The 15,870-nt window shown below is 42.1% G+C and overlaps 1 protein-coding gene across 1 annotated transcript in view; it reads left to right on the top strand.

Moving 5' to 3' along the window:
- SND1 (staphylococcal nuclease and tudor domain containing 1) overlaps positions 1-15,870 on the top strand; it is a 510,267-nt gene that overhangs the window by 284,037 nt on the left and 210,360 nt on the right. Inside the window, exon 14 of the mRNA XM_006146865.3 lies at positions 14,174-14,246. Within this exon, the coding sequence (XP_006146927.1) occupies positions 14,174-14,246 (73 nt within the window). The remainder of the gene's footprint in view (positions 1-14,173; positions 14,247-15,870) is intronic.

Genomic DNA, 15,870 nt, shown 5'->3' with positions numbered 1-15,870 from the left:
TGTTTCTAACTGAGCAAATTATCTTTAAAAAAAAAAAGTTTAGTGTTCCTGCCTTGCTGACTTTTCCATCTCCAATACCTTTAAGCACCAGTCTGTGATTAAAATTTTATCATATATCTTTTTTAAAAAAGAACTATTTTATTTAACTTTATTTACTTGTTTGTTTTAATTTGACTGGAGAGAGAGGGAGGGAGGAGAAGTGAGAAAGCAAGCCGCCATGTCCGGGACTTGACCCACCGTAGGCTATGTAGGAGTCCAGTGCCCTTAAGCACCATACTACCTACCGGCCCCAAAATTTTATCATCTGTCGCTTAATTTTTGTTTGTTTTGCCTGGTATAGTTGACAGATGTCTCTGTACTTGAACCTCTGGAACATCTGTGCTGGCATGTCCGTCATGGACTTTAATCAACAGGTTATATATACTGTTATCGGCCATTCTTTATTTCCCATGCCAGTGACCTATCAGTGGTCACTATTAAGAGGGATACGGTAGGGACCAGCAGATGGTGTAATGGTTACGTCACTGTACTCCCACTAGTTGACTGCGGTTTGAGCCCTAGACCCAGCAGCTTAAAAACTCAAGCCGGGTGCATGTGCATGTACGCCTAAGATCCCGAGAGGAGAATGGAGAAGGGATTGCGGCTTGGTCATCCCCCTGGGGAGTGATTTCTCACTTTCTGTCTTTCTGTCTCTCTCTGGCAAGTGCAATCAGCCTATAGGAAAATTTTCTCCCTCCTGCTAAAAAATATAAAATAATAAAAATAAGGGGGATACACTTTTAGTTAAGCCACTTTCTTTTTTTTTTTTTTTTTGGAGAGTTTTTTTGCTATAGGGCGCATGCGCTCGCCAGTCAGACAGAGAGAGATAGAAAGCAAGAAATCACCCCCCAGGGGGGATGTCCAGGACGCGAACCACAGTCGACTATGTGGGAGTCCAGTGACATAACCATTATGCTAACTGCTGGTCTCTAGTTAAGCAACTTTCTTGGTGGGAGCTCTGGTAGACTTACCAATTTCAATGTATTTATTTTATTTTTTTAGTTTTGCTTTAAGGCTCATGCACTCAGCAAGGATTGTGAATAGACAGTGAGAAATCACCCCCAAGGGGGATACCCACAGCACAGTTACTTTTCTATTCTCCTCTCAGGATTTTGGGCACCCATGCACACATACCTAGCCTTTTCCATCCTCTGGGTCCAGGACTTGAACCATGTAGTTTGTCAGTCTCCCATTCATGGTTTAGCTAGAGCTGCTTCACTTTTTTTCTCACTTGTGCCTTAAAACAACAACAACAAAACTTGATAGGATTCCTCATATCTGTATCTTCTGTTTTACTAGGATTCACTTGCTGGTTAGTAGTAGAGCATGAAGGTTATTTGCTAGCATTGCATAACAGAAGTGGTCAGTAGACTGGCCCTCTAGCAAAGTAGTTAAATGCTGGACTCCATATGGCCAACTGGTTCAGATCCCAAACCCAGCCATTTAAAAGCCGCATCAGGCATGTGCGTGTACATGCTCAAAGTCCTTACAGGATGGAGAAATGAAGAGAAAAGGATTACAGTGTAACCATGCCCCATTGGAGGGTGCTTGCTTGCTTTCTCTCTCTCTGCCTTTCTCTGTCTGGTAGTACATATGTCATCTGGCCACTGAAAAATGTAAAATTAAGGAAGACATCACTACAGTTTGTATTTGTTAAATGTCTTGATAAGAAGAAGAAAGTTTCATTTGCAAACCAATTCATTGAGAAAATTTGCATTGAATTTGAGTCTATGTGCTTTGAAATTTCAAAACTGGTATATCCTGCCACAGGGTATAGACTGCATGGTCTAGCCATTCTCCAAGAAAGCAAAATTTCCCTTTGTTGGCAATAGTTGTTCAAGACTGGTTAATTGTTCATACAATGGCTTTGTGTTTATTTCTTTTCTTTATTCTCATTTTCTTGTGTATATTCTGGGTCCCCGGAAGTGGGGATGATAGTGGTGAACAAAAAAGACAATAGACTCAGCCCTTTAAAAGCATGTAGTCTCAGAGGGACAGGCATTAAATGATTTTAATAGTTCCCCTGGATATTGCTGTTTTTCCTACTTCTTTTTTCTTACCTGTTTTCTTAGCCTTTCCTTTTTTTCTCTCTTTTCATTATTGAAACTGCTTGCCTTACATCTTTTTTTAAATCCCATCTCCCATTTCTACTAAATTTCCCCTTGAGAGTACCTCCCTGAAATTCCTCTTTTCTCTCCAGTCTTTGTTCTTATCTTCTCAGTAGTTTAATGGTACAGCTTTAAATAAACCAAGATTTCTCACGTTCAAACTAACCACCTCAACAAATGAAAATTTTCTTTGAATATAAGTAGAATGTAGTGAATACTGTTAAAAACAGAGCTCTTATTTGAAGTTTTTCTTTCCTTCAGTCTTTAATTGTAGATTCTTGTAACACCAGGGGTGCTGTTGGATTTTAAGCTCAAATCCCAGAAAAGGCAAGAGTTGGGCGAATTTGTTTCTGCCCTCTTCACCCAGCTGTATTACATCATGCCTGGACACATAGGCAGCCTGCCTGAGAAAGGAGCCTGCCTTTGCTCTTAAACATCTTAATGGCTTCTTTTCTTTTTTAACTTTGGAAATGCCCACCCCCATGGCATTTTGAGCTTGCAGTTTAGCATCAGAGTCATGAGGTTGCCAACTGGATTCAGCATGTGGCAATACGTGTGTGTGTATGTGGAGGGGGGGAGTTCGCTGATGGGGAGTAGGGTAGATCAGCTATTGCAAGGGGATGTGATAACAGGAAAATGCATTAAAAGAGCTGGTGTGGGGAAGTGATTTGACGACACAGCTGAGTGTGGGGAAATTTAGCTTTTCCCTTTCTTCAGAAAAGATGATGCACTCAACATCCAAATAGCAGTAATCAATCTGCATTTAAGGCAGCACAAATGGCCACTTCTGGAGAGCAGTATAATGTCTCCATTTCCAAATAGTTTTCTCCTTCAGGATATTAAGAGGATCTGTTCACTCCCTTCATCCTTGCCTTTTCTTCCCTCCCCACTCCCATTCCTTCTGGTATAATCAAGCTGTAAGGCTTTTTTGATGACTAGGAGACCGCGATCAAGTTGGAACCCATTAGCCTTTTTGCTACCTTGCATGTCAAGGTATGTGTAGTTCTGCAGGTCATGGTAAAACGATGAACTGATAATTCTTCTAGCTTCATCTTTGTAATCATTAGTCTCTCAAGGACCTTGTTCTTGGCCAGCCATCCTAGATAATTTGGTTATTGTCATTGTCACAGCACTTCCCTGCCTACCCCACCCCCCAGTAGCTTTCACTACTTAGCCGTTCAAGCAACTTCTCTGTTCTCTCTCTCTCTCTCTCTTTTTTTTAAGTGTTTTTGTTTGTTTGTTGTGCTTTGTTTGTTTGCCATAGGGTGCATGCACTTGTGAGAGAGAAAGAAAGAAATCCCCCAGGGCCACTTCACAGTCCCTTTTTCTTCACTCTCCTCTTGGGATTTTGGGCATGTACACAAAAATGCTGCTTGATTTCCTTTTTTTTTTTTTAAAGAAATATTTTATTTAAGTTTGTTTGTTTGTTTTAATTTGATCGGGGAGGGACTGTGTGTGTGTGTCTGTGTGTGTGTGACAGAGAGGGAGAGGGAGAGAGAATGAGAAAGCAAACCGCCAGGTCTGGACTCGAACTTTGGTCAGTTATATGGGAGTCAGCACCCTTAACCACCACGGCACCTGCCAGCCCTGCCCAGGTTGATTTTCAAGCTACTGCTTCTTGAACTGAGATTGGCCATGTAGGAGTTCAAACCATCATGACACCTGCTGGCCTCCTGTCCATTCTCTCTTATCTTACTCTTCTTGGATAAAGTCTTTTCCTTCTTTCACACAACCCCAAAATATTTCATACATGTGAAGATTACTATACTGAGAATATAATCTCATTTTTTATTTTTGGAGAGGTTTTTGCTATAGGGTGTGTGCGCTCTCCGGACAGACAGAGAGAGACAGAGAGACAGAAAGCGCGAAATCATCCCCCTGGGGGATGGCCACGCCACAATCCCTTCTCCTCCATTCTCCTCTTGGAATCTTGGGCATGCACGCACACGTGCCCGGCGTGAGTTTTAAGCCGCCGAGTCCAGAACACAAACTGCGGTCGACTACATGGGAATCCAACAACGTAGCCATTATGCTAACTGCTGGTCCCATGAGAATATAATTTCTGTCCAAAATATAAAAGTGATGGCATTTGACTCTTGACTTTCTTGAATGTCTTATAGCTTGACATTAAAGATCAACAGTACCATTGTCACTTGAGAACTTGTTAGAAATTCTCAGCTCCCCTACCCTCCCCCCAGCAAGCTCTTTTACCACGTTCTTCAAATGATTCTAATACACTAAATTTTGAGAACTACTGCCCTAAACAATTTGTGACCACTGTAAAACAAATCGAAGTACGTGTCTTTTTATGGCAGATTAATAATTTAGTTATCATTATAATTGGAAGTACATTTATCGTGATAAGTAATAGAGAAGGGAGAATGGGATGGACAAACTTAATTTTTGTATTCCTAGTTCTTTATTTCCCTTGACTCTGGTCTCCTTCCACTTCCTCATCCTCTCCATTCATGACTCCTTAATTCCATTCCTTCTGAATAGCCTCCACCAGCTCTAGGCTAATTTAATGTGAAATCATCTTGAATGTTTGCTTGATTTGGCTCAGCTGCAACATCAGGCGGCTTAGTGGGTCAGGGCACGCAACCTCTATTAGGTATATCCCAATCCTACTTTTGCTCCTATCTGGAAAATCTCTCAGGAAGACTATAGTTTCAATAATTAATCACTAAGATGTCAATGCGTAGGATTTTATAGCTGCTTTTGAAAGGGGAAGATCCACTTCATAGGGTTCTTTTATTTGCAAGATTCTTTGCATCTCAATTTCTTGTAAACTCCCTTGTGCGTTTCTGTTTCATCCTGAGTTTCCTCTCACTACCCACCTTAAGCCTACAGCTTTGGGCCCAGAAGGTGAGAAGGAGTACTTCCCGTTCCTTTTGCTTTTCCATCAAATTCACACAGCCAAATTTCTAGGGGATGGCAATGAATCTTCCAATAGCTCCTAGTAAAGGTAGCTACCATTAGAAAATCATTTTCTAAATTATATGTCAAACAACTGTTGGCAGACATATTACAGTTTTTTTTATAATTAATTTGTTCACCTAATTGTAACAATATTTTTTCCAGTATATTGGGAATAACAACAATGCACAATTTAGTGGTGATTTGGGTGAATAAGCAAATAATTGGAAATATGATTACTGAAGTAGAGATATATGTGGGTAGTTGGAATGCCTAATGAAAGGCGTGCATAATCAAAGGGTTATCCACAGTCAGAGTCCGTGAGGCAGGCAGGTACTGCCTGGTTGGCTTTGGGAAGGGAGCTAGAAAACATACAGTACTATCCTGCCCAGCGACGTAATCATTCCTTGTCTATGAAGTTTCTCCCAGGAGGTATTTATGGTGAGATGCCCATGAGTTCATCTGAAAGTTATTCCTCTTTCCATTATTTATAATAGGAGAAATAAAATATTCTGGCAACAGGAGATTGTTTAACTTATGAAATATACAACTGTATGATGGGTTATTGTGCTGCTATTAAAAATGACATAAAGAAATTAATGACAAAGGGAAATGTACATTTTACTAATGTTTTTGGTCAATGAAAGAGCCTAGAAAACTTTTCCCCCAGTGGAACAATTTTTAAAAAATGCAAAATTCTATGTCGGTAAACTACGTTTGGGTTTTCTGGCAGAAACCTATGAAAGCCAAACAAAAGTGCTTTTTTATCTTGCAATATGATTATGAATCATAATTTTCCAAAATTGTATTTGAGGGACATTTTGATTAGGACAGAAAAACTATAAAAACCAATGTTACTGAAGCAGTTTTAAGTAATCTTTCCTCTCTGAGGCCTTGTCTGCTCAAGAAGACTTTAGACTGCCAGTGACCATTTCTCCCTAGCCCTAACACTCCTTCAGTCCTAATCTGGAATGGGAGAGTTCGCCTATCTTTCACAGCTGTGTACCCATCTGCTCTAGCATTGGGGTGATTGTTCTCTGCCATGGAGCTTATTCCCCTCACTCCTTCCTTCCTTACTGCTGCAGAACCGTTGTCATGCCTGGCACAATGGCATGCCTCTTCCTTTCTTCCGCATATTAGTTTTAGGCAGGATGATGTCCTCGAGTTCTTTGTTATTTGCTTCATGGCTTCACATTAATCTACCCACCTCCCTTGACCATAGGATTCTACTTTCTCGTTTCCAGTCTGTGTTCTTCCCATCTTTTCTGTCTTTTTTTTATCAGTAATTCTCATTTTCGTTGAAAATGCAGCTGCATAATCTTTGTGCCCCCAGCTACCATTCTGCACCTGTGCCTGCTTTGTATCTTATTTTTTGAGTGACAGTACCCTGTTGCTTCCTCCAACTGCCAAGGAACCAGTAGAAAGGCCAAATTAAGTGTTTATTATTACCATGTTTCATTGATACCTGGGTTGGGTTCATGCTGAAACACCGTATTTATCAGTGTGAACTCAGACACAGTGAGAGCTATCTCTTAGATGCTTCGCAAGTTATTCACTTTTTGTTCTGCCTTTTTTTCTTTTAATTTTATTTATTGTTATTTTTATTATTCTTTTGAAATTTGCTATAGGACATATATGCTCACAGGGTGGGCGGGGAGTAAGAAGGCAAGCTGCCAGGTCTGGAACCTGAACCATAGTCAGCCATGTGGGAGCCCAGCAACTTACCCACTACGCCACCTGCTGGCCCATTGTTCTGCTTTTTAACCTTTTCTGTTGGAATTATTTTCTTTTCTCCTGAGTCATTTATTCTTTATTATCTGGCAGGCATCTTTACAGTCTTGCCACTTGGTTCTGTTTATTATAGACTGGCCGGAACTTTGCCCCTACTCTTTGACGTTCAGGTCCTTGTCCATCTCGTCTAGTTCCAGGAGCCTCGATAGAAACAGACTTTTTTTCTTGATGCTCTTGCTTCTGTTCCTGCTCAGAGACCAGGCACTAAGCTGCTTTGCCCTGGAGCATGGACCATGAAAACCATGCGCCCCAAGCCTCATTCTTTTGCCCTGCTGTCATTTTAGCATTGTCAGTGTCTGCCACTTGCAGTCATTTCAACTTCTACATTAGATACTCAGTCACTGGCATCTGTTCAGCTAGGTATACTTTAATTGATCTGTTGATAGATGGCCCTGAATTGATGTAAATAAGTGAATGTAGCTCTGTGTTAAATATTATGATAACAAAAAAGATTTTTAAGAGAGATTCTTGCCATAGGGCATGTATAGTCACCGGAGAGAGGCAGAAAGCAAGAAATCACCACCCAGGAGTGATGGCCATGCAGCAATTTTTTTTCCTCTATTCTCCTCTGGGGTTTTGGGCATACATGCACATGAGCCAGGATGAATTGCAAGCCACCAGGTCTGGGACTTGAACTGTGGCCAGCCATGTGGGAGTCTAGCGACATAACCACTACACTATCTGCTTGTCCAAATACTATCACAACTATTAAGAGCAAAATCCTAGGGGACTGGCAGGTGGTGTGATGGTTAAGGTACTGAACTGTCACATGGCTGACCATGGTTCAAGTCCCAGACCTGGAAGCTTGCCTTCTCACTGTCTCTCTCTCTTTCTCTGTCTCTGACTGGTCAAGCTGAATAATAATAAAAAATAAATTAAATAATTATTTAAGAAAAAGAATCCTAGCCTTCAGAGGTCTTGTAGTCTATCTAAATAAAGATTAATACATAAAACAACTTGAAAATCTTATGTTAAGGTTCTAATTACATGCAGAACTGATACATTTCACACACATGCACACATTCACACATACCATTTCAAAGGATTTCATACTAACCATAGTTTACCTAAGATCCCAGGTTAAGAATTCCTCATGTGATAGCTCTTTTTTTTTTTAAAGAACTATTTTAACTTTATTCATTTACTTATTTTAATTTGACCAGAGAGGGATAGAGTGAACTAGTGAGGTAGAGAAGGTTGACAACAAGCCTCCAGGTCCACAACTTGAACCACAGTCATCCATGTGGGAGTCCAGCACCCTTAACCACCACTGCACCCACCTCCCGGCCCCATGTGATAGCTATTTTATGATTATGGTGAAGCTGTGATTATAGACACTTGTTAACACTTTTTCATTCTACAGTGTGGACCTGGAAGGACGGGTAGAATCAAGCTAGAGCAAAAGCCCAGGCCAACACACACAGTCAGTAACTTGTTCATACGAGGTGTGGAGGCAGTGGTCCTAATTAGATTGGGAGGCATAATGTGGAAGTCCTGCGAAGACATAAACTGGGGCCACAGCTAGAATCCTGTGAAAGCTAAGCATCAGAATTTCCACTTGATTTCACAACCTGGCGTCTTTGTTTTGGGTAGTAGGAGATAAAAATGATGAAATCGATTTTGGTTGAGAAATGATGTCTCAGTGGTATGAATGTTGAATCCAAGTAGTGTGCAATATCAAAAGGGATTGAGAGAATTGAAATATTCCTGAAGTTATCTTGAAGTTGTAATCAGTGAGTCCTGGGCCAAGAGAGTTACAAAAGAGCCAAGTGAGCACTAGCAGGAAGGAAGCATTTGGTGCAGCTGAAAAAGGAAAGCAGAGTTACGACGCGGTAGCTTTTCTTGGTCCCTGGTTACCAGGAACATCTTGTTAATGGGAAATTACAGGAGAGGAAATGTATTCGGGGGCTCCTGGTCCCTCTCGGCACCTCGCCTCCCTTGCTCGACATTTTCTGCTCTCTATTGTATGCCGCTTCTGCCTCCCATTACCTTATTTTCTTTAGATCCTTTTCATGTAGGAAAGTAGTTCCTTTTGTGAAACTCTTCCTGAAAGCTCCTACTCCCTTGCAGAATTCATAAACCACTTTAAGGTGGTTTGTAGATATTCCTGGCACCTTAGCTGAAGCTCACTTATGTTCTCAGGTTGAGAATTCCTGATGCGACAGCCATTTTACGATTGTCAGAAGGTTGGATCTAAACAGAAATCCTTTAAGTTTGTAAATTCATAAAAACATTTGTTCAGAATAACAACCTGTCATTGTTGAGTTGGTAATAAGACTGTGGCCTGGTTTTTGGCGCAAAGTGGACCATTCCTACTGTGCTAAGACTTCCAACTTAGAGATGATTGGTTCTTTAGATTTTCTGTGTGAATTAGGGACCTCAGAATCTTAAGAGCTAACTATTCCTTTACAGGAAGTGTGTGCTGAGATCCTAATCCTGCTTAGCTGAGGCAGTTGGGATGATCTCATTTTAGAAGTTCTCATCTGCCTTTGCAAAATGGTCCATTTCCTCTTGTAGAGGGAAGGCAGTAGCACCTTTAAGTGCAAATTTCGAACTTTGCCATTTAAAGGAAAAAGAGTTTTCCAGTCATCTGAGTGGACAGCGCTTCCTACACTGTAGCACCCTACTGTCCTGTGGCTCCTAGAAATGAGTTTTCATCCCTTTTGTGCCATGTTGCCCCTTTGCATGTATGTGGGCATATACTGTCTTTTCTTTGCTGGTGATGATTTTTGTCCATTATTGACACTGCTGGTCTTTGTACTGCCACATCTTGCAGAAGAAAGCTTCTGAAAGGAGCAGGCTGGGTTCTGCCCTCTGTTTCCTTTCTCCTGGCTGGCCTAAACCCCAGCCTGTCTTTGTGAAGAAGCGTCTATTAAACAGACACAGCAGGAGAAGTTTAGAAGTCAGGAGTTTCATTCCTTGCCTAATGAAAAGGGATGTGGAACTGTGGTTGCAGCCTGCAGTGAGAGGCAACATGGGGAGGGAGTTGGTGTTTGCTCTGTGGCACAGGTAACAGTGGAAACAAACCTGCTTTCTGCCTCCTGTCCCATGTCACAAAGGCAGAACTCCACAAACCTATCCAGAAAAACTGCAGTACGTGAGATGCACTGGAGAGCCCCACTAAGTATGGTGACAAGGCTGCATGTCTGGTTTTCAGCAGAGTCCATGTCTCCTCATTTTTGTTCCACATACACAGCTCTTCGTAGGCAGTCATGTCACGTAGCCTCATAGTACGGGAGCAAAATGTCCACTCTCTTTGGAAAACGGTTGTGGACTTTTGTTCCTTTGCTCTTTGAGATCCATGCCTGAATTTCTGCACTAGACTGTTCCCCCCAAATTCTCTTCCTAGGAGATCAAGCTTGCTGTGCCATCAACTTCTGTCCAGAAGAGGGCCATTTTCTGGAGATGACTCACTTGGGGTCATTTCTGCAGTGGTGGGGAAACCGGAAACAAGGCAACCTCAGCATAGGGGAGGAAATCCCTGCTGCTTGTTTCTCACAGATCCTTCACACTTTGTAGCCTGGGTCTGCTGCTCACTTCCACCCTAAGTGTGCCCTAGGTGGGCGTTCCTTGAACTTACTGGCTACCTCTGCTTTGTTAACGTCCGCTTATGCTTCTCTTTTGTTAAGACTAACAAAATAAGGACTGTTTCTCAGTTTATATGTTACAGTGCTACTTTCTTTTTGTCTCTTACATGCCAGAAATTGACCTAATTTAAAGGTGTTTATGTTTTGTTAGAATTGTTTATTTTGATTTTATTTATTTGTTGTTATTCTTCAATTTGATCAGAGAGAGAGAGAGAGAGAGAGAGAGAGAGAGAGCGAGGGGGAGAAAGCCGCCAGGTGTGAGACTTGAACCACACTCAGCCATGTGGGAGTCCAATGCCTTAATCACTATGCCACTCACTGGCCCTAGAAATTGAAATTTTTTTTCTTAATGTTAGTGCTTGCATGCCTGTGTGAGACAGAAACACCTGCAACCCTGTCTCAGCATGCTGCCATTCAGTTTCCTTAGCCCTATAGCACCCAGGATCTTGTGCACCTATACGTGCCCGCCATGTTTTCAGGCTGACCAGGGGATCCAAGCCATGGTGAGCCATGAGGCTTATGGAACCACAGTCTAGTACGCCATGGACGCCACCACCTAGCAGGAGCTAGCAATCTGAAGTGCGAGTAACATAAGTCCTTGAAGGTCTCTCTAAAATTCATGCCTGGATTTAAATAAATATCTGACAGTATGCTTTTTGAAACAAGGTAGAGCATAAACAAGTGGTTTTATTTTTTATTATTAAGACTTTTAAAGAGTCTTCTTGTCCCAAGTTTCATATATATACTACTGTGTTATTCATGTTTTCCAGTTTGGGATGGTGTTCTTTTTGTTTGACTGTTTGTTTCTCCTTTGGTAATATTCTTAGTCTTGGTTGAGTACCAGATTCCTGCTTATGGCTCACAGCCACTTTGGGGGTCAAGAAAGAAAGCAGAATTGTAGTTTGCCACCTCACTGCTTTTGCCTTGAGGATCTTTGCTTTCTAACTTACTGCTCAGGCTTGTTCTTTTTCCTCATGGTATATGAGCTGTTCTCTAGCCCCGAGGAAAGGCCACGAGTTCAGCAGTGCTGTAACATGAACCTATCTGTTTATAGGGGCAGATCCATTTATTTGGGTTGTCCTCCTTGTTAGAGGATAAGGCTGTGGGCATGTTGTGCCCCAGAGGACCTGCAGGAAGCTGAGCAGGGCTGCTGTGAGGAAGGTGAGATACAGAGAGTGAGCTGGCCTCTCCTCCCCAAAGCTGGATTTTTTTTTTTTTTTTTTTAGAGAGAGGTTTTTGCTATAGGGCATGTGCACTCTCCAGAAAGACAGAGAGAGACAGAGACACAGAAAGGGAGAAATCATCCCCCGGCGAGGATGGCCATGCCACAATCACTTCTCCGCCAGTCTCCTCTCAGGATCCTGGGCACACTCGGTGTGAGTTTAAGCCACTGGCTCCAGGACTTGAACTGCAGTTGACCACATGGAAGTCCAGGGACATAGCCATGACGCCAACTGCTGGTGCCCAAAGCTGCTTTTTTAGGGCAGCTCCTTCGAGTTTATGGTACCAAAACAGGGTGAGCCTCTTGGTGGCAGGGGAGGTTGTAACAATAGAGCACAGCCAGGATAGAATGGAATCACTGCTTTGGGAGGTGGAGGAGTTGGATCTTTAGTTGATTTCTAGCCATTGGTTCCCCTTGCTGCCCTGCTGTAATCCTCTGCTGTTAGCTAGGAAGTCCTGAGGCACCAGGGTCGATACTGAGGTCAGCCTTGATAATGGCCATTAGCAAGATCCAGGAGTGTTAATAATCATTAAACTGCAGTACAAAGGGAAAATTTCTGACCCATTTGCAATTTCTAAAACCAAAGTCTTGGATTCAAATTCAAGAGGTGTCTTTGAGATTCAGGAAATTTGAAAATGCTTTCATTTCATTTCATTTATTTATTTATTTGCTATAGGGCACATGTGGTCACCAGAGAGAGAGAGAGCACCTCCTGGGGGGACGGCCAGTCCCTTCTCTATTCTCCTTTAGAGATTGTGGGCACTCATGCACATGCTCCTGCTGTGATTTTCAATGTGCTGGGTCTAGAACTTGAACTACACAGTCAGCCACGTGAGACCCAGCTGCTTTAACCTCCACACCACTGACCGACCCTGAAAATGGTTTCTTTCAACTGCCATTTCAGATCAGAGCAAATGTGCATGTTTTTTGTTTTTTGTTTTTTTTTTTCCTTTTTAAAATTGTTTATTTTCCTTCATCAGGGCACTAAAGCTAAATAGTAAGGAAAGTTGTTGTTTACTTATTGTTTCTGAACCAAAAGCATTTCAAATTAGTTGGATGACAGATCCCCTAGGATGGAAGAAAGAGCTTGGGTGGATTTAAAAGAGAGCCCAAGTTTATAAGAAAGATAAATGTTCTACTTGAACTGAGCCGTACACACCAGTTTGGTTATGTAGTTTTTGGCTTAGAAAGTTATGATCTTGGGACCAGCAGTTAGCATAATGGCTATGTTGCTGGACTCCCATGTAGTTGACCATGGTTCGCATCCTGGACCCGGTGGCTTAAAACTCACACCGGGTGCATGTGCGTGCATGCCCAAGATCCCAAGAGGAGAATGGAGAAGGGATTGCAGCGTGGCCACCACCACCACCACCACCACCCCGGGGGGTGATTTCTCGCTTTCTGTCTCTCTGTCTCTCTCTGTCTGTCTGGTGAGCACACGTGCCCTATAGCAAAAACCTCTTTTAAAAAAAAAAAAAGAAAGAAAGTTGTGATCTTGTACGTAACCCCTGCAGAGTAGTGTCCTCCACTCCTGGTCTCTGAGTCTCAGTGGGAAGACGGTTAAAATGTGGCTGCTGGTGTTGAGGGTCCCGTGTACTGGCCCTCACCCTGCTCTACGCTATTTGGAATTCAGAAACCATACAAGGGGTAGTCTGCAGAGTGGGAACACCCTTGAATCTCTATTCTGTCTTTCATCCCCAAACTCTTTCCTGCCAGGGTCTGCAGGCTGGCAGTGTACAGAAAACTTTATCTAATAGTGTGGGGACTTCATGGTTTACCCATCAGATTTCATTCTGCGGTCTTTCGTTGCTGTACCAGTGATAGTACCCAGTGCTGGACAAGGCTTCTCTGCTTGAAGCTACCATTCAGAGGGTTAGGAGATAAAAGGTGGACAACTGGAGTAAACCAACCAATGGTCACAATTGTGACAGAGTCCTGGTGTCCCCTGTTAAACCTTCATTATTACAACCTGAGACTGATTGAAAATGAAGCTTAATATCGGTTATGTAGCAATTGCAAGAATTTTCCCTGCTGTTAAGTGACTTTTCTGTACAATATTGCTTCATTCAGGGCAACTTATCTTTTTACCTGGGAGGAACTTATTTCCATTAGAATTGGTACGCTAGCTACATATTTTGCATTTAAAATATTTCATGTGATTAAACGCAGAAAGAAACATTATTACTCCTGTTTCTTAGGAGTGTGTTCTTCCAGCTGATTCTTCTTTTGTGCTTGGAACAATGCCTTTAATTTGGAAAAAAGTAAGGGAGCTGTCTGATTACCAGGCACACTGTTAGCCGAAACTGGCAGCCAACTACTGGTAAATGGGCTTCGGAGAAGAGCAGTTCTATATTCTCTCCTCCACCAAATCGTCTTCATGGGCTGGCCACACAGCAGTGGACATTGTGACTTTGTGTCCCATTTTAACAACCCCCGTTTCTCTCCCTATTTCCTCACCTTCCTACTGCTTCTTATTCTGATTGTCTTTTTTTTATCCCCTTTATTTACAGAGCTATTAAGAATGGCAAAGGATTACACAGCAAGAAGGAAGTGCCTATCCACCGTGTCGCAGACATATCTGGGGTGAGTCATGTCCCTGAATGGTTGTGTGGTTCAGAAGCTTCAGGAACGTCTCTGATTACTCGCTAAAGGACTTGAGCTGTGTGCTTTTGTAGCTTCACTCCTTCTCAGGCACTGAGTGAATGTTTCCAGGGTACCTACTTATGCATCTATAGGGATCCTGGTTTTATATATTCAGGAGAAGCAGAATTCAAATTCTTGCTCTATTTTTTCCCCCTAAACTATTTCTATGTTGCTTTTTCATTTTTTATTATTATAAATTTAGCAGATACTTTTTCTTAGTTATATTAAAATAAAATGACCTGTTTTATAATTCCTATTCAGTTCTCACTATGAGTTGGAAGTCTTAGTGATAGAAGGTCAAGTATAACTTTTAGAACAAGCATATGAAGTAATTATGATTCCTTCCTGGCCTTTTCCCTCTGCCTGTAAGTGGAAGAGAATGGAGGAATGTGTGAACGTCCGTTGAGATAATAGATGTAGATAATATAGAAGAATTGATGGTTCAGATACTTTTGAGCTCCCCAAAGGCTGTGTCCAAATAACTATGTAGCAATAAAGATTGTGCCCTTGTACAGTTAGCCTGTGTTTAGGCTGAATAAATCTATTCTTTAGGTAAGTGGGCTTATTCACTTTTTTCAACAAGTATTGTTGAGTGCTTACTGTGTGCCAAGATCTGCGTTAGGTACTGAGACTATAACAATGAACAAAACTGAGGAAGTCTCCATATTCAGGTTGGGCAGATAGACCCTTACATGTCAGATAGTTTCGATTGCTTTGAAGAGAAATACAACCTGCTGAAGGTGTGTTGACTGGTGCCAGCACTGGCTTTGATCAGGTGGCCAGAGAAGGCACCCTCTGTCCTGCAACACACACCACCATTTTATCCCCCTTGGTCACTAATGGTTAAAGAGCAGATTCTGCCCGTGCCGTGGATAGGGAGGACTACTACTAGCCCCGGGGAGATGAAGGAGGAAGAGCTTGTGAATCTTAGCATGGACATTCTGGGAATTTGCCTGAAGCACAAAGAATAAACTATAAACGAAAACTTCTTGAGCTCAGCTTAGCCCACAGTAGTCATGAATTAGAGTGTATTATCTTCCGTTCGTATTCCCAGACCTGGCAGCGTCGTTTGCTTCTGGAGATCATTTATTCCAAATGTGTCTCACCAGCTCACCCTTACCCAGGTAGACCGTGTTCATTGTAAGCGGTGGGACTGGGCGAGATTTCCCTTCTCTATAGCCAGTCACTGCAGATTATAGGTTAAACAGTGTTATCAGCATTATGTTAATTTTACTCTGTCAAGAAGAGGGGGCCTCTGTGAAGAGGGTGAGATACAGTGAGAGACATTCTTGATGTCTTAGAATCCTGTTGCTAATAGCCTATGAGCTATAGTGAAGCTGCTGAGGCTCATTGCTTACAGGTGTGACTCACCCAGTACGATGTTATTTGACTTGTTTGCTGTGAGTTCAACTTTGCATATATATTCATTTCTGTATGTATGTACATTCTCAAAAGTATATCTGTTAATATTATTCTTTTGATGAAGATGTTGTTACAGAAATAAATAAAAGGGCAAATTTGGGCTATCCAGTGGCAGGTAAAAAGGATTTTAAGGGCCAGCCAT

This window comes from Tupaia chinensis, unplaced genomic scaffold (assembly GCF_000334495.1).
Source record: "Tupaia chinensis unplaced genomic scaffold, TupChi_1.0 Scaffold000192_1, whole genome shotgun sequence".
NCBI lineage: Eukaryota > Metazoa > Chordata > Mammalia > Scandentia > Tupaiidae > Tupaia > Tupaia belangeri.
This window is presented reverse-complemented; position numbering and strand designations above follow the sequence as displayed.